This window comes from Crinia signifera, chromosome 2, assembly GCF_055691185.1.
Source record: "Crinia signifera chromosome 2, ASM5569118v1, whole genome shotgun sequence".
NCBI classification, from domain to species: Eukaryota; Metazoa; Chordata; class Amphibia; order Anura; family Myobatrachidae; genus Crinia; species Crinia signifera.
The window spans coordinates 333,762,249-333,782,120 of NC_139218.1; the positions used below are offsets into that span (position 1 = coordinate 333,762,249).

General features: G+C 41.9%; 1 protein-coding gene across 1 annotated transcript in view; it reads left to right on the forward strand.

Moving 5' to 3' along the window:
• LOC146057790 (electroneutral sodium bicarbonate exchanger 1) overlaps positions 1-19,872 on the forward strand; it is a 170,104-nt gene that overhangs the window by 60,905 nt on the left and 89,327 nt on the right. The window contains exon 2 of the mRNA XM_083169467.1: positions 14,796-14,877. Within this exon, the coding sequence (XP_083025593.1) occupies positions 14,796-14,877 (82 nt within the window). The remainder of the gene's footprint in view (positions 1-14,795; positions 14,878-19,872) is intronic.

Consider the following 19,872-nt stretch of genomic DNA (forward strand, 5'->3'; position numbering starts at 1 on the left):
GGGATAACCAGATTCAATTAATGTACCGAATAGCTTGATTTTGGCAGGCTGGATGTGGTACAAATAAGTGGAAATACAAACTGATAGTGTCGGAACTACAGAGTGGATGGAGAGAGCACTATGGGCCCAGAAGTCAGTGACACATCATGAAGCTCCACCCACCCTCCTCCAGAAGTCCCCTCTTTCTCCTAAACAGTAGAAGAAATATAGTGAAGTAAAAGAAGAAGTGATAGACTTCAGGCGCTGAGATAAAGGAGTATATTTATTAAGGTTTAAAATGAGTACAAAAGATATTGTGTACAAAAAATATTAAATAAAAATATAATGAGAAATATATACAAAAGTGGACAAACTTCTTAACCGAGGGACAATTGGAGACCGCTCCTTTTGAAGAAGGGCCAACAAGTGACTGATCTTCATTGCTGGACTCCCCTTTATCCTGTGCATGCAATTTGGAGCCTGGCAGGGTGCATAGTCTGGATTATTCCCCTGCCCTTTCCACCATCCCGCAGGCTCCGATTGCCCCTTGGGGGTAAGACTTTGACCACTTTTGTAGATATTTCTCTTTATATATTTTTTAAACAATGCATTGTGTAAACAAGAATACAGTAATACTATAATTGTAGTAAGAGTTTGTAAAAATAAAAGATTGGGATCTGACAAATGAGGCCACATGAGGGACAAACCTATATTGTTCTTGTAGCATGTTCTTGTAGTCTTTGGCATTGGGGGAGGGGGCGCAGAGGAGCAGATAGGGGACCGTTGGCCTTGTTTGACAGATGTGCCGTGTTCCTGTCCAGCTTGATAATGGGGCTATCGCTTTGGGCCACCACATAATGATTATGACCAGCCACCAGCAGGCCATACGTTTCGCCTGAAATCATATATTTTAAAACTGTATTACTATTTTCTTTTGTTTTAATTATAATGTTCCTATACTTTTACATATTTAACTGAAGAAGGAGTTGGGTGGGAGGAGCCTGCACTAAAATGGGAATGACAGGGTTAAATAAATAAGGAGATGGGGGGAAAAAACTGACTACAATTGATGATAAAAAATCTTATCTCACATCACCTACCAGCCTAAGCCTAGGCTATAGCCTTAAGAAGTGTGATGGTCAGTGGTGCACCCCCGAGTAAAGATGCGTTTAGTTATAAACAAAAAAGAAAAAAGAAACTCGGGTGGGGTGCACTCTTAGGCCCTTATTCTGGTTGGTGCGGCCGGAGCCGCACACGGGGCTCCGGCCGCACAAACCAAGCCCCGCCCACGAGACGGATCGCCACGGCCGTCCGTACACGGACGGCTGGCGATCCGCATAAAAATGGTGGAGGCGTACGCCTCCACCATGGTGGGAGCTGCCCCCTGCATTCGATGGTCGTCGACCATCGAAGGCAGGTCCGCACGCCGCGGCAGCTCCCGCAAGCTGAGACCACACGGACAATCGTCCGTGTGGTAGCTTGTATGGGGGCTGAAAGCTGACATCCGGCGACGTCAGCTTTCCGCCCCCATGAGTTGCGTCATGCCCTCATTACCATGCATACGCCCCGCGTTTGCATGGGAACGCCCATGAAACGCGGGGCGTACACATAGGGAAATGAGGGGATGAAGCCCCTCACGCCCCTATACGCCCCCTTTGCGGCGGACGAAATACGTCTGCGGCGAAGGGGGCTGCACATGCGCAGATTGACCTCTGCGCATGTGCAGAGTAAAAACATCGGCGGTACGGCCGCACGCGGGCCGTACCGATCCGATTAGAATAAGGGCCTTAATCCCCAATCTACAATTGCTAAGATGCTCGAAAAAAGTTTTTTTATTTAGTTTTTTTATGCCAAGTGAAAAATCTATTTTTATTTTTTAAATTATTTTATATCATTTTTTTACCATTTTTTGTGGTTAATTTATTTTATGTGCTTAAAAATCTATAATGTAAAAAAGTTAATTACAGATGTATAATAAGTCAATCTTTGCTGCACGAAAATTTAATAAAACAATTTGGTCGTGTATTTATATTATGCAAAATATTCCAGTAGGAATATTTTTAATTTTTTTATTTTTCTATGCAAAAAATACCCATGCACTAATATTGCCTCTATTTGCGATTTATTTATGGACAAATATTTATTTGTCCATAAATAAATCGCAAATAGAGGCAATATTAGTGCATGGGTATTTTTTGCATAGAAAAATAAAAAAATTAAAAATATTCCTACTGGAATATTTTGCATAATATAAATACACGACCAAATTGTTTTATTAAATTTTCGTGCAGCAAAGATTGACTTATTATACATCTGTAATTAACTTTTTTACATTATAGATTTTTAAGCACATAAAATAAATTAACCACAAAAAATGGTAAAAAAATGATATAAAATAATTTAAAAAATAAAAATAGATTTTTCACTTGGCATAAAAAACTAAATAAAAAAACTTTTTTCGAGCAGTTTAGCAATTGTAGATTGGGGATTAAGAGTGCACCCCACCCGAGTTTCTTTTTTCTTTTTTGTTTATAACTTTTACATATTTAGGCAGATCTTGAGGCTGATAGTGTAGGCGACTGTACACACCCACCTGGCACTGGTCACAGCTCCTCTGCTTCTCATGATAGGCCCTTTAACATTTTCAGCCCCAGGCTCATGTGGCCTTTAATCCAACTCTGCTCATGGGGGTGAGATCCAGTGATGAGGGTGGACAAGATGTTTTAAAGTTGCAGCTGATAAAATGTCCTCAAGTAAATTATCTTATCAATTGTACCTGTTTTCAATAAATCCACTTAAGTACTTTTTTGCACAAATTTATCATCAAGTCCAGCCTTGCTCCAGAATGACCTCTCAATGTACCATAGGGATACTTTATTTCTAACAGCACTGTACTTTCAATGTTGTCCTTTTGCCTAACTTACTGTACTTTTACATGGTATATGCCATTTTATTGGTTAATAACAGACATTTACAATTTTGTCTATGATTTGTGTTCTGTATTTTGAACATATGCTCAAATGGTGGTTATGTTCCTCTCTCGCCAAGCTGCTGGCACAACAACTTGGCAGAGAGACCCTTTTGTGTGGTGTATTTTGCGCTTCCTATAAACATATTTATGAACCCATGTGTGTGTCATTTGATGGCTGTGGGCCATCTGTTATATGCAGACTACAAATATAGGGGATGATTTTGAGTCACAAGGATCTCTCTTCACGGACTCAAATGGTTACATGCAGAAGTGAGATTTTTTTTTTTGCATGCGTCCATCCTATACTGAGTCGGATGGAAATGTCTCTGTGAAAAAGGACATGCTAGGTGGTGACAATGGGCCTTATTCTAGTTCACTCTTTCTGACAAAATCCTTCTTAGATGGACAAAACCATGTGCACTGCAGGTGGGGCAGATGTAACTTGTGCAAAGAGAATTAGATTTGGGTGGGGTTTTACTTCAAAGTGAGATCTATATTACAGTTTAAAAATAAATCAGCCAGTATTTACCCTGCACAGAAACAAAATAACTCACCCAAATCTAATTCTATCTGCACATTTTACATATGCCCCCCTGCAGTGCACATGGTTTTGTCCATCTAAGAAGGATTTTGTCAGAAAGAGTGAACTAGAATAAGGCCCAATGTGTTTGCATGGAACACCCTGATTTTTGGAAGTGTCATCGGAGTTTGATGGGTGTGATCCTGAGTTGTGCATATAGGAAGGGAATCCTGTTTCTGACCAATCTTTTGTACCTACCATGGAGCTAGTACACATACAAACGATGACACCCATTGACCTAAAACCAATGGTCGTTCAAGGTCTCTGAATGCACAGGGACAACCACCTACATTAGTAGAATGGATACTTGCGTTAGCATTGAGTAGTAAAGCCGGTTCCTGCGACTGCTCACAACTCCAGCCACTGTGTGAAACTCAGAATCAGCTCCATAATGGGCATGTTTTACTGTACAGTATCTGACTAATAGCAAGCTACAGAATGGATGACATTTCTTGGCGTTTTGCATCTCTTGTTCTGCAGCTAAAATGTGTTTAGCATATAGTACATTGTGTTCCCATCCGCACAGCACCATGCCGAACGCAGTCTTTAGAAGTGAAGGTTTGCAACAATAGCAGCGATCATTTCTGCCCTGTTGTACTTTGTGTAGGTGCACAGTTGGAACAGTAATAGAAATATGCTTTAGACCATGGAGGAAAGTGATTGCTACAAAAATAACAAAACTAATTAGCTTTTCAATTCCTCTGCTATGATTTTCCACAAGTGTTGCTCAAAGTCGGATACACTTGTTTGTCTGACTCATTCCCATTGAGAAAAACATGATTAATATATGGTTTTGTCCTACTGACATGTTCCATTGTATTTTTGTCAGAGCATTAAAATAAATGTAACCTCTAGTTCTAGACTAAAAGCAACGGTCTGTTCCGGCATTCTGTACCCGCTCTGCTAGGAAACCTGTATGTGTACAGCTGCTGTGTACACAAATGCCTGGTCTGTACTCTCCTTCCACATCCCTTAAGCACTTACACTTATTGTTCTTTTTCTACTAACTTTCTTTTAATACAGTTTTACATTTCTGAGGTATTTAGTGATTTATTTCTAATAGTTTTCATTGATTGGGATATGATTGTGCAGACTTAATACCAGGGTTGCTACGGGGGCTTGAGTGTGACATCAAGCCCCGCCCCGAGGATGACAACTAACCCGATTTACAGATATCCATGGATGGGGCGGGGCTAAAATGGTGCGATTTACATTTTAGCCCCGCCCCCTCCTCAGAGACCCACGGATTGCAGTATTTAAACGCCGCGAGTGGATGACACTGTGATCCAGGGTCTATTCCCGGGAGGGTAGGCAACCCTGCTTAATACTTTTTGAAAGGGTGTGTTTTAACATTAGAAACCATCAAAATTGTGTTATTTTTATTATTATTATTATTTTTATTCACTAAACTGGATGTGGTTTTGCTTGATTATAGGGGAAACCTTTTTCAGGCTTATCATTCATGTCTTCAAAATAGATCCCTTTTAAAAAGACATGTCTTATCTGTTGGACTTCCAGCTAAATGACTGACTGGGATACAACATTTCATTAAGAGGTTACAGTATGTCACCTTCTGTAATTTGAGTTAAACATAACTAAACAGAATTCTTTAACCTCTAACATATCTTTGTTGGAACCCATTTAATACAGTGATTGCATTGTGCTTTGCATTTTAATTCACAGATAATCTTTTTTATCCTCGCATGACTTTTTTTTCACCCCTTTAAGCAGACTTTGCTTTTCTTTTTTTTCTGCAATTGCATCCATTTAGAAATGAGCCAGAAGAAGTAAATGTTAATACAAGTGGAATGAGAAGAAGAGCAGATAACAGAGCACAGAAAATAACTGTATTCATTATTATAGTCAACTTAACGCAGCTGAATGACTTTTATAAACCTTTGCCATGATTGACACTCCCCTTATACCCTCTTCAGGTTGTAGACTTTTTTTAATGTTCTTTTTACAGTACTAACCAAAAGTTTTAAGCAGGTGTGGAAAAAATGCTTTAACATAAAAATGCCTTAAGAAATATTTTTATCCGTTAACCACAAAATACAAAGTGAATGAACAGAAAAGCAATATACATCAAATCAATGGTTGGTGTGACCACTCTTTCCCTTCAAAACAGCTTCAATTTCTCTAAGTACACTTCCACAGTCTTCCAAAGTCAGGGAGTTTGTAGGAGTTGGTACTTGTGTATTATCACGGCGCCCACTAGGGCATTTGCATAGTGGGCTATTCACGGTAGTGAAATCGCATCACATGCCATTATTGTATGGCATGCGATGCGATGAGATGCGATTTTCCTATATAATGTATTCACTGCTCAGTGTCAGTGAATCCATTAAACAAATAGGGTGCGATACAAATAGGGACCTATAATATTGTCATTTTAATGTGCTATCCCATTAAATGGCATATGTCATATCATTTGTGATTCTGTGAGGAGACCTGCAAAACATTTACTGTGTGGGGTCCTGAGGACCAAGTTTGAGAACCTGGGGTGTAGACAGTGGTGTAACTATAGAGGGTGCAGGGGGTGTACTTGCTATGGGGCCCGAGGGCTTGGGGGGGGGGGGGCATAACAAGTGCACCTCCTTCCCCCTCTATAGTTACACTGCTGGCACACAAGTAGAGGCAGCACGCCTCTACTTATCCCTCCCTGGCGGGCAGCGCAAAAGCACAGCAGCAGCCCATCGCATTTATAATTATCACATATGTTCTAACATATGCGATAATTATAGCAAAGGACAGCTCTTGCGTTAAGAGCTGTCCTTTGCGGTGAGAGTCGCCGGGTCCCAGCAGGTCCCGGCGGCTCCCCCCTCCCACACCCGGCGCTGCTGCTGCGCCGGGCTCTCCTCCTCCCTGCACCCGGAAGAGAATCAGTGCAGGGAGGAGGTCACAGGTGAGGGGGCGATGCGGGGCAGCAGGGGATCGTTGCAGGGCGGCGGTGGGATGCGGTAGAAGCCCATAAAAATCTGGCAATGCCCCCCGCCGCGGTAACCCGGTGGGGGATGCTTACAGCATCCCAAAATGCGGTAAAAACCCAGATAACGGGGGTTTTACCGCATTTTTAGCTTAGAGAATCTCCCCCTTCATCCCATGTGTATATGTATGAATGTATATACTTTATGCATTGTGGACCAGCATTTAAAGTCGGGGGGGGGCTTAAAAATGTTGCTATGGGGCCCATATAGTTCTAGTTACGCCCCTGGGTGATGTAGATGATAATATCAGAATGATGATTGTTTATATGCGAAGAATTCTGAATGTTGACATTTCATCAATGTCGAAATGATGAACATAGCACACCCCAGTCATGTATTCACAGGATCGTCTGCTGTAATTGTGCAATGCATGGCCAGCTTAACACGCAGCTGTATAAACTTCCCAATCTTCATACTGTGGACCAGTGGTTCTCAACCTCGGTCCTCATGACCCCCCAACAGAACATGTTTTCCAGGTCACCCAGCAGGTGCACAGCTGCACTCATTACTCGCTGACACATTTTTAGGATCCACAAGTGGAGCTAATTATTTCACCTGTGATTCTGTGTGGAGACCTGGATAATGTACACTGTTGGGGGGTCCTGAGGACCGAAGTTGAGACCACTGCTGTAGACAAAGGCAAAATTTCACATTCATCCAATCAGAAATGTAACAATTATTTCCTTATTAAAACGTTCACATTTTTACGTATTTCGGCTTTCTTTAGACCTTACAAATAGTGTCTTCTAATTCCTTTTCCTTCCATGCATTTCTCCATCTCCCAATGTTGCCATGGTTCACTGTAACTCACACTCTCAATCCTAAATTATCCACAGCAATTCTATAAAACAGTTGAAAAAAAAACAAAATTAGCCATGACATTAGCGGAATGACCTGCAGCTATGCTGCATGAAGCGTTAGCGGTCAGCCTGTGCAATTTGTCATATTAAATCACCTCAGATCTTTATTTAGAAATAGCTAGAGAACAGAAAATGAACAGAGTGTTTTTATGCTTCTGCCAATAATTGTGGAAGAACTTCTATTGCTATTAATTTCATTTTTGTATTTTGAAAGCATCAGTCTCATTAGTGCGTATTGTAGCTTTGAATGTATTATCTGGGCTGCAGGATCTCTCAGAGATTAACAATTAATATCACAATAATGAAGCTTCATGCTCTGCTAAACATGATTATTATGTAACTCTTTAGCTGGGAAAGTCTTGAGCGAGTTAAGCATGAAGTATTTCCAGATAGATGAATCTTAGTGGGTGTAGGAACAACCCTCAGCTTCTTGTGATTTTGATGAGACCCAAAGTAAGAGAATAGTATAACAATTTCAGCAGTTTTTATCGACGAACAGGGCTTCTTTTGTGTCAGAACGCATCAGAATGGCGTTCACCATGTTTTGTTGGCAGCGCCTAACATTAATCCTGACACAGCTTTGCAACATAATTCATACCCTCCAACATGACCCATTCCATTAGGTACAAAATGCTCTGTTCCTGGACTTCCCTTCCAGTGGCAGTTACAGAGATGGGGTTTTTTCCTGTGGGGGCCAATGTGTTTTGCCCTGTGGGGATCTCATGGTGTGCCTTGGCAATTTTAAAATCTTATTTAGTGTGCCGCAAGGTAAAAAGGTTGAAAATCACTGCCCTACATGAAGGGTACGTGGGGGCAGGGTATTCTTCATAATGCAGCATCACTGGTTCATAGCAGTGTTAGGTTGGTTTGAATTGGTACTTGTGTTACAGATGTTTTCCTATGCCTTTGAGGCTTGTGATGCTTTTACATGAAGCCATATGTACAGGTAGGGTAGGGTTTCAGGGACTGTGGTGTATTAGGTTGACACCTGAACACATGAATCTCCAGTTAGTGTACTGCATCCCCTCCCATGGCTTACTTTGCTCCCCAAGCTTCGGGCCATCTCCTTTACTCCACCATTGCTGCACTCAGCACACGTTCCTGGATGCAGTCCCCATGGATCACGTAGTATGAGAAAGCTATCTCAACTTTTTGATTGTGTCGACCGTTCGATCATGTCAACCATGTGGTCTCTACCTATTGACTGTACACCTAGACATTGTCCACCTACCATGCAGATAACGGTTTCAGGGATGGGTATGGTGTGCCAGAATGGGAACATTTTACACGTGTTTGTTGTTGGACACTGGGTAAATTTCTGTATACCAAATGAATGGGTTATAACTTATAAGACCTACATTATATAAAACCTAAAAAACCTGTTGAAACTAAAAATGGAGTTTTTTATAATGTAATACAGTATAACTAAATATAGCAGCAAAAGATTGCCCTCTAGTCCGCTTGCATCAGACATCGCCATTGCGTCTCCTCTGTCGTCATAATGGAGAGACAAAGTCACACTCAAAATGGAGTTATTTAAGGAATCCATTGACAGATGTCACACAGTCGTGGTGATCCAGTACCGTACAGTATTCTAATTTGATTTTTGTCTGTCTGTTACATGTTCAACTCCCCCGCATCAATCTTACTGCTGCATATGCCGGCCAATTATCCTGGCATGCTTGTTTATTTCATCTAGATAGAATCATACAGTAGCTGAGTACCTCTGAATGTAATAGCATTACACTGAAGTTAGCTTCACAGCGTCTGTTAAGCACTCATAATAACATATTCTGTATTGCATTCATCCTCTGATATACTCTTCCGTTTTCCACACTTATCTTGGTGGGTTAAACAAAAATGGTTATTTGTTTTGTATTCAGTTGGCAATATTGGTGGTAAGGAAATGTAGTCTCTAAGCCTTTAAGGGACCTGCACTCGTTGTAGTCCAGTGTTCACAGTGTGGCTTTTTGTATCTTAGATATGGGATTACTTAAAAACAGATACTATTGTCTAATTTTGAAGTGGCATCTATCCTTGTTCATTACAAATAAGGGCATACAGGCCCTTATTCTAGTTGAATCGGACGGATGCGTATTTCGGACAGGAACCGAGTGTTCTTAGCCCTGTCTATCGTACGGATCGCTCACACCGTCCGAATACGGTAAAACGCCATCCGAACGGACCGCGAGTGGATGTTTCATGTGAACACCTCCTCCATCTGTGGGAACCTCGCCCATCCTCCGATGGTCGCCGACCATCGAATGATGGACTGAGTGGTCAGACAGCACCGATTGCTCCAGACCACTCGGACATTTTTCTGTATGAAAGCAGGGATATGAGCGGGCAGCAGACATCCGGCTATGTCAGCTGTCCGCTCCCACACGTGCGTCACGGCCGCATTACCATACGAACGCCCATGAAACATGGGGCGTATGCATATGGTAATGAGCCGAAACAGCCCTTCACGCCCCTCTCCACCCCCTGCTCGGATGGTTCCGTACGATCATTTTCTGCACAGGCCTCACGCGGTGTTTGGAAAAAGACAGATCTGTATTTTTTTACTTGATACAGCACCTACATTATTACCTATCGTTTCTATTATGCTTATTGACAATGTAGTTTCCTTGCAACAAAAGTAGTGCAAATACTGTAAGCCTCATAAAAGCACGGTGAGGTCAATAGCTGTGTAGGCACTGGCTACGTGACAGTGCATCAAGCCTCGCCCTCCTCTATGAGGTAGATTTAAGAACTGCCCTCCTGGAACTCCCAATGTACTTCTTTTGCAGTTTGAATGACCACAGTGCAGCCCCGCCTCCTGCTCCAGGCAGTTACTGACTGTGACTGAGGGTAGGCTGAGCTCATAGCTGCCTCACCTCTGGTCTCTTCCTGACATTACCTGTATTTCCAGCAGAGCACTACAAATTCGGTGAGGTTTGACTACATAAATTCTTAGAATAATATTTATATTTTTTTAATTTATAAATATCTTTTGTATTCATAAAATAATTTGAAGGCAAGAAAAGACGTAATTACGCCATTAGGGGTAAATTTACTTAGATGGGAGTTCTATTAAGGATGGGCTATTGCCCAGAGCATTCAATCCGATTCTATTTCTAATTTATTTAGCACCTTCTAGAAAATAATAGAATCTGATTGTTTCTATGAGTCACATCCCATCTTTAATAGATCTCCCATTTTAGTAAGTTTACCCCTTATATTCCTAACTCTGGAGTATGCTGGAGGGTTGCCTTCCCTGCCTACCATGACTTCATGTCATGAATATACCTATGCTGAAGACCAGGATTTCGGGTTGTTTTTCCACACTTCCAGGAGAGTAGATCAGCTTCCTAGATCTGTAGAACTGCCGTGATGGATTGCACCTGAACGAGGAGGGGGCTGAGGTGCTGGGGGGAAGGATGGTTAGAGGGTTGGAGGAGATTTTAAACTAGGCGACGGGGAGGTGGGGGCAGCAAGACATTATGGGACCATCAGGGAGAGAAGCCGGACTGGGATCAGGAATCATATGGGGGAAGGAGATGGGGGGGGGGGGGACATAGACAAAGTCCTGGGACATAACAAGGGTATAATCGGGAGTAACTCTCAGGGTGCATCAGGAATGTCATGTAATAAAATGTTATGTTGTAACAGTCATGTTACCCCATTACAGTTCTTAGGTACAGATGATCTTAGGATACGGGAAGGAGGGAAGGACAGAGGAAGAATTCCCAGAACTATAAAGAGGGCAGGCAGTGTGCATGGTGTGGAGGCCTGTAGAGAGTCTATTGAAGGGGAGAGGGGAAAGAGGAAGCTAGTAAAGAATTCAAATGGGTCCTGGGGTGAAACTAATCACAATATTAGAGCCATATCTAAAAATAAACATAAATTAAAATGCTTACTGGCTAATGCAAGAAGCTTAGTGAGTAAAATCGGGGAGCTAGAAACGGTGATCAGTAGGGACGACTACGACATCATTGGTATTACAGAAACATGGTGTAATGAGTCGCATGACTGGGCATTAAACATGGAGGGATATACACTCTACAGGAAAGACAGGGAAAATAGAAGGGGTGGGGGTGTGTGCCTATATGTAAATAATAACTTAACATCATGTGAGAAAAATATGAGCACAGACCTGGTAGAAGACAACTCGGAGACAGTGTGGGCAGAGATAACCGACAATAATAAAAAAACAAATTTATAATAGGGTTATGCTATAGACCACCAAATATAAACGAAAGGGAAGAGTCTCTTCTTTTAAACCAAATCAAACAAGCATCAAATCAGGGTCAGGTATTAATTATGGGGGATTTTAATTTACTCGACATTGATTGGGAAAACGAAACGGGTAAATCAGCAAGAAGCAATGGGTTCTTAAGCTTACTTAAAGACCAGTTTATTACACAAACGGTAGAAACTCCAACTCGTGATGAGGCACTCTTGGACTTAGTATTAACAAATAACACAGACTTAGTTTCAAACACAAAAGTAATTGAACAATTAGGGAACAGTGATCACAATATGGTTTCACTGGAGATCAACTTCAGTAAATTACATCAAAAAGGATCTGCAAAAATACTAAACTTCAGAAAAGCGAACTTTGAATTATTCAGGGAAGCCCTAACAGGAATTGCGTGGGAAACGGTTATGGAGGGAAAAAATGCAGAGGAAATGTGGGATACTCTAAAAAAGGTGCTTGATTCACTAACTATTGAATACATTCCTAAAGTAACTAAAGGTAAATTCAACAAAAAAAAGCCACCATGGTTGGACAAAGAAGTAAGGTCAGCTATCAACAATAAAACCAGAGCCTTTAAATTCTATAAAAATAACTTGAATGAGGAGGCGTTCGCAAAATACAAAGAATCAAACAAAACTTGTAAAGGGGTAATCAAAGCAGCTAAAATATTATATGAAGAGTGCATAGCCACTGAAAGCAAAACCAACCCAAAGAAGTTTTTTAAATACATAAATAGTAAACGTTTAATTAAGGAAAACATAGGCCCACTAACTGATACTAGTGGAAAAAGTGTTACTGAGGACACGGGAAAGGCAAAACTGTTAAATGAGTTCTTCTCATCAGTATTTACTAAGGGAGAGCAGACTGTAGAACGAACATTTACCACAAATAAGCCAGATCTCATTGTGGATTTCACGCCGAAGGAAATAATACTGAGGCTAAGCAAACTCAAAACAAATAAATCACCAGGGCCAGATGGGATTCATCCGAGGGTATTAATGGAATTAAGGGATGAACTAGCTACCCCCCTACATTATATCTTTAGCAAGTCACTATCGTCAGGTATAGTACCAAAAGATTGGAGAATAGCAGAGGTAGTGCCAATATTCAAAAAAGGAAAAAAGGAAGATCCCGCAAATTACAGACCCGTTAGTTTAACATCAATTGTGGGTAAACTATTTGAAGGATTTTTAAGGGATGGTATCCAGGAATATTTAGATCATCACCGTCTACTCAGTACTAACCAACATGGGTTCGTGAAAAATCGTTCATGCCAAACTAATCTACTTGGGTTCTATGAAGAGGTTAGCAAAAACCTAGATAATGGAAATGCTGTAGATGTGATTTTCCTAGATTTCGCTAAAGCATTTGATACTGTCCCACACAAGAGATTGATTAATAAAATGGAGAACCTAGGATTGGGTGGAAATATCTGCAGATGGTTAGGGAATTGGCTATGTAATAGAGAACAAAGAGTGGTTGTGAATGGTGCCGTATCAGATATGATACCGGTACTAAGTGGAGTGCCCCAGGGCTCGGTTTTGGGGCCCATTTTGTTTAACATTTTTATTAATGATATTGGGATAGGGTTACTCAGCAATGTATCCATCTTTGCGGACGATACAAAACTTAGCAAAGTCATCAAATCATCAGAAGATGTCACCATGCTTCAAAATGATCTTGCAATTCTAGATGAGTGGGCAAAAAAATGGAAGATGAGGTTCAATGTAGATAAATGTAAGGTTATTCACCTTGGGAGACACAACCAGTGTGCAAGTTACAACCTTAGCGGAGAGGAACTTGGTAATTCCATACTTGAAAAGGTTTTAGGAGTCCAAATAGAAAGCAAACTGGGATGTAGTGCCCATTGTAATGTAGCTACAAAAAAGGCCAACAAAATTCTGGCATGTATTAAGAGGGGAATGGAAACTAGGGACTCAATAGTAATTATGCCACTGTATAAAGCATTGGTGAGACCTCACATCGAGTACGGAGCGCAGTTCTGGGCCCCACACTATAAAAAGGACATCATAGAATTAGAAAAAGTCCAAAGGCGAGCAACAAAGCTTATTAGGGGAATGGAGAATTTAAGCTACGGGGAGAGATTAAGCAATTTGGTACTATTTACATTAGAAAAGAGACGTTTAAAGGGGGACATGCTCAACATGTACAAGTATATCAAGGGCCAATATATGGAACTGTCACACACCCTCTTTTCTACTCAAAAGGAATCTAGGACATGAGGGCATGAGTATAGATTAGAAGAAAAAAGATTTCATACAACTAGTAGAAAGAATTTCTTTACGGTCAGAACAGTCAAACTCTGGAACTCTCTTCCCAGAGAGGTGGTAACGGCTGGCTCATTAAATGCGTTCAAGGCAAAGTTGGACAAACATTTACTGTAGAAAAACATCCATGGGTACAAATAAGAAATATAATTTGTCTGTAAAATATCAGAACCTACCAAATCAGCAATGGATATCTATACCAGGTTGAACTAGATGGACGCAAGTCTTTTTTCAGCCTTAACTACTATGTAACTATGTAACTGTGAAATGAGTATTCCTGGTGCCTGATGACTTAATTTGCGATGAAGTATTAATTGTGGCATTGCACAGCAGGGGGTGGAGATGGTATAATGCAATTTTCCAACTGTACCTCTGTCCTGGGTTCCAGGGGGAAGCATTCAAAAGTATGAAGTACAATATTTATTAGTGAGTAACTTTTACAGATATGATCTGAAGAGATAGACATACAGTCTACCTTTTTAATGTCATAGCTTCACCCCCTCCACGGTTTCCTGGATTAATTACCTTGCTGTCCTGCCCGACAAGGTAATCCTCCAATTTGTAGGAAACAAAAGTACCACCCAATGCAACAATAGTTTTACTTTTCCATGTCTGGATAATTGGAACCAAATTCTTATATCAGAGAAAAAGCTAATATCAGTGTGTGCATTAGTGGTGTGTAAAGAGCCGGTATAAGAGCAGTTACTGACATGGTTGCCTACTCTACTGGAATTTCTGGGACACACAAATTTGAGCTTGTTCATCCGGCTCCTGGGAGAGAAGGCAACACTCATCCTCGCAAGTAGCGGATGCTATTACTAATCATAAATAAACCATAAACAAACTATATCAAAATCTGAATACTCACAAACTTTTCTGTTTACTTACAGAGATCTGATGAAGAGGCTGTTGTAGACCAAGGTGGGACTAGTTCAGTCCTTAATATTCATTATGAGAAAGAAGAACTTGAAGGTAAGTGACAAAAATCTGACTGCCGACACATTATTATTAGTCAGAATATTATAAAAATAATCTACATATGATAAGATTCTTGTGTCAGGAAGATTTCCAGTTAAGTTTGTCCTTCAGAACAACTCTTGGGGCGGGATGTACTAACATACATCGCCGCCCTTCGCACTACAGCCGCCGCGATGCTGCCGCATATGTACTAACATATGCGGCCAGCATCGAGTTGCGGTGACGGAGACCCCCGCGATACCTGTGATGTGGGCTGCGGGGGTCTCCGTCACCTCCCGGCGGCTGGCAGCGTCCCCCTGCGTCTCCTCCTCCCCCCTGAAGCCGGATGTCCTCCCGGCTGTCACACCAGGGGGAGGAGGAGATTTTGGAGGACGGGAGGGGGGGGGGGGGGGGCGCGGACGTCGTACGGCGGGAGGCGAAAGAAGCCCATAGGCTTCTATAGGGTATCGCCACCCAGGGGGTGGCGATACCCAGCCTTGCGAAAACGGGGCGGACAGGGATTGATACATAGGAAAATGCCGTAAAACGGGGGTTTTACGGCATTTTCCCTTTAGTAAATCTCGCCCTTAGAGACCTGTGTCATATCAAATAACCTTACAGCCCATCTACTTAACCCACCAACTATCCATCCAAACCCTGCCGTGGGTGCACATCAGTTTCCGTGGGTGCTCGGGCCCTTGAGCACCCACAGAATCGGCACTTATACTGCTGGGGACAAACCAACCCTTACTTAATCCCATCATGTACTATACGCAGCTTACGTTGCTGGATCAGAATGCATGTAGGTCCAGTCATATAGAAGGGTTTCTCTACTTTATCATGTACCCCACTATGAATGTAATTATTAACCAAGTTTATAATTTGTGTAATGAGCCTTTTCTGATGTATACTCTAGTATCCCTACTGTGCATATATTTGATTCAACTTTTTAGTTTTTTTTATAGTTGGATATATGTTTGTGTAATCCCATACTGTGCATGTGCACTGAAAATGCTAAGTTCTGTATGTTTATCTTCTGTATCACTGACATGTATTGCCTCCTTGCACCTAGAGAGGCAGTGTAATAACTGTCAGGGCAGGCAAGCGTAGGAAAAGTCGCGTAAGAGCATACTCTACGTGTGACGGCGTTAGATGTAGGCTCAGTGCGCATAATTATTTTAGGATTTATATCTTAGACTGGTGCAAGGATACTCGATGTTAACAAGTAGCTTTAGCGACCTGCTTTGTATAGGCTGATTGCTCATTAACACCTTGTTGATAAATCACGACTTTAATTTATATTTTCCTAATGTAAGTTTCCAACTGAACTGCTGTAGAATTCGTATAATTAAAAATAAGGTATTTGTATTTTGTTTCTGTATTTACATTTTATATTCAAATGTATTTATTAACAGGTTTTTATATAGCGCTCACATATTCGGCAGCGCCTTGCAGAGAATATTTGAACATTTACATCAGTACCTGCACCATTGGAGCTTACAATCTATATCCCCTACCACATGCACAGACATACATATTCATTCTAGGGTTAATTTTGTTAGGAGACAAATGACCGACCAGTATATATTTGGATTGTGGGAGGAAACCAGAGTACCCAGAGTAAACCCATGCAAGCATGGGGAGAATATACAAACTCCGCACAGTTAGGACAATGGAGGGAGTCAAACACATGACCTCAATGCTGTGAGGCAGTAATGCATACTTGCCTACCTGACCCTCTCTATGAGGGAGAAAATGCTCTGTTCCTGGACTTCCCTGGTAATGTATGATTACCATCACCTGTGGAGGTAATTGATAATAAAGGTGTTTCACCACAGGTGATGGCAATCATACATTACCAGGGAAGTCCAGGAACAGAGCATTTTCTCCCTCATGGAGAGGGTCAGGTAGGCAAGTATGCAGTAATGCTAACCATTACATCGCCCATGCTTCCTAAATGTGACTGTCACATTTAATAATAACAACAGTGGAGAGATTTCTTTCTGTGTACTATGACAGTTTTTTGTTTCACCTGATAAGTACCTTCTCGCATTGGCTTATTGGTGCTAATATGATAGCCCCAGGTGAATCTATTGGCCAGGATAAAATATTGTGCTTGAGTAAAACCTGGCTATCAGTAAAACCTGCATCAGACTTACCTACTCTCCCGGGAGGTGTGGGTGACTTTGGATGTCTCAGGATATACTGTATTTAGCAAGCAATATTTTCTTCCAATGCAAGACTATTTCATATTCTTCTGTGTGCCACTGCTTTAATGAAGCGGGATATATGTTGGAGGGTATGCGCTTGATGTACCCTGGGGGTTATAGATGCAGGGTACATATACCCACTGAGTTGCACAGTGCTTAGGCAGCCATCAGTGGCGCCACTGGTCGTTACAGCAGCCATTTAGGTAACAATGGGGCAGATGTATTAAGCCTTAACAAGAGATAAATGCAAGGATGATAAAGAGAGATAAACGTCCAGCCAATCGGCTCCTTACTGACTTTTTTCAAACACAGCCTGTAACATGGCAGTTAGCAGGTAATTGGCTGGACGTTTATCTCTCCTTATCTCCCTTGCATTTATCTCTTGTTAAGGCTTCATACATCTGCCCCAATATAAGCAAAGACAGTACAGTTATCACACAGGGAACATGTACTAGCCGAGATGCACAGCGTGTAGGCAGCCATCAGTGGCGCCACTGGTCGTTGCAGCAGCCAGGTAGGTAACAATATAAGCAGAGACAGTACAGTTATCACACAAGGAACATATACCTGCCAAGCTGCACAGCACCTAGACAGCCATCAGTGGCGCCACTGGTCGTTGCAGCAGCCAGGTAGGTAACAATATAAGCAGAGACAGTACAGTTATCACACAAGGAACATATACCTGCCAAGCTGCACAGCACCTAGACAGCCATCAGTGGCGCCACTGGTCGTTGCAGCAGCCAGGTAGGTAACAATATAAGCAGAGACAGTACAGTTATCACACAAGGAACATATACCTGCCAAGCTGCACAGCACCTAGACAGCCATCAGCGACGCCACTGGTCGTTGCAGCAGCCAGGTAGGTATCAATATAAGCTGAGACTAATGGAGCATGGTCACAACATCTTGGGTGCTTGGCTGTACCTGGCTGGCAGGCCTAATCCCCAAACAGGCATGGAGTTTGTGCACGCTTTCCTTTTCATGTTGCCCCTGGAGGTGAAGATGGTTAGGAGCTCTTCAAAAGCTGCTCTTGTGTGGCATTAAAAGACCCATTACCACTCACTCCAGTCACTTTGTTTTATGACCCACAAGGGTGCAAAACCATAACACAAGGTCCAAAAGAGAGAGGAGTTGGAAAGGACCAAGGCTGTAATGCCTATTAAAAATTATGCTACATAAGTGCTGCTTACCTACCTGCTCATTGTCAAGGGTTACATGCTCATTGCCAGGGGTTCCATGATCGTTGAAATGTGGGATTACATGCTCATTGCCAAGGGGGAATACATGCTTGTGGTAACTGGGGGACAGCCAGGCAGAATTGACAGCCGGGCAGAGAGTGGGAGGCTGCCGGCTGTATTCAGAGCACTGCAGTTCCCGGCTATTTGAAATACCCCTTTCACACCAGGAAATGCAGGGACTTACCCAGGAATATGGTCTCAGGATCATGGAGGGACATTCCTGGGTTGGCCCCTTTTACACCAGCCTAGTCCCTGTATTTGCTGGAGTGAGGGGGAGAGAAACCATGTTACCATCTTTGATATCTCCTTGCTGCCCATCAATGTCTACTGGCTGCCAGCCACCATGGCTCCTCTGCTCTTCATGTCCCAGTGTTCATGCATGACCTCATGAAAACACACACACTGCTCTGCAGCGAACAATATATTTTTTTTTTTATTGCACCAACCACATCTGGTGTAATAAAGTTACAGCCCGAAATTGCTAATTATGCCCTAAAATTAGCTTACAGTTATACTGCCTATATCTACGGCTACCTCTTGCTATTCAAATCTATATTTTTGGGAGCTATAGATTTTATTGTGCTATACTTTTCTTCCCACACTACTGACAGATTATTATTCACCTCTATCTATTTAAAGCCTTATTCCCATGAAATACAGCAGGAACACGAACATGGAATCATTCATTTCACCACAGTGCTTTCAGCAACCATTTTATTGCTAAGAGATTGTTAGTCACATTTATGGCACTATTTAGAGCAGCATATTAAATATAATTTGTGTTTCTCTTGTGGTATTATTCCTTTTAAGTTTACAGAATTATCATAATCTTTTTTTAGCTGTATTGTCTAGTAAAAGGCTATATCTTTATCAAATTGATTTTCAGTCTTGCGTCTATCTTGCATTAGCCTTTTCATTTGCATTGAACCAACTCCACCATCTCTCTATCTATCTCTCTATTTAGAGAGATCGATAGATATAGCCACTTACTCTCCTCTATGAGGTGAAGTACCGCCACTGACCACTAGAGGCCACTCTATGGACCAAATTAAAGTGAAAGCCATTTCTGCAGGTACACTGATCTGTTTCATACTTCCAGGATATGGAGAGAGGGAACTGTGAAGACAGATGAGGTAGAGCAGATAGGGCAGTGATTTTCAACCTTTTTACCTTGCGGCACACTAAATAGGATTTTAAAATTGCCAAGGCACACCATGAGATCCCCACAGGGCAAAACACATTGGCCCCCACAGGAAAAAAACAAACCTATTGGCCCCTATATAAACAACCACACTGGTCCCCACAGTTAATAAATATAAAATATATTGGCCTGTTACATGAAGAGACCAGTAAATAACACTTGAACTGGTGGTGGCTGTAACTGGTTTGGGCATCTCTAGATCTGGGGGCACACTTGAGAACAGTTCAAGGCACACCAGTGTGCCACGGCACAGTGGTTGAAAAACACTGAGATAGGGAATGAGGTTGTAGGCTAAAAACTGTCCTTGCTTTGTGCACTGGGGCACAGACATGTTAAACTAGAAAAGGACCTTCCCCAAACT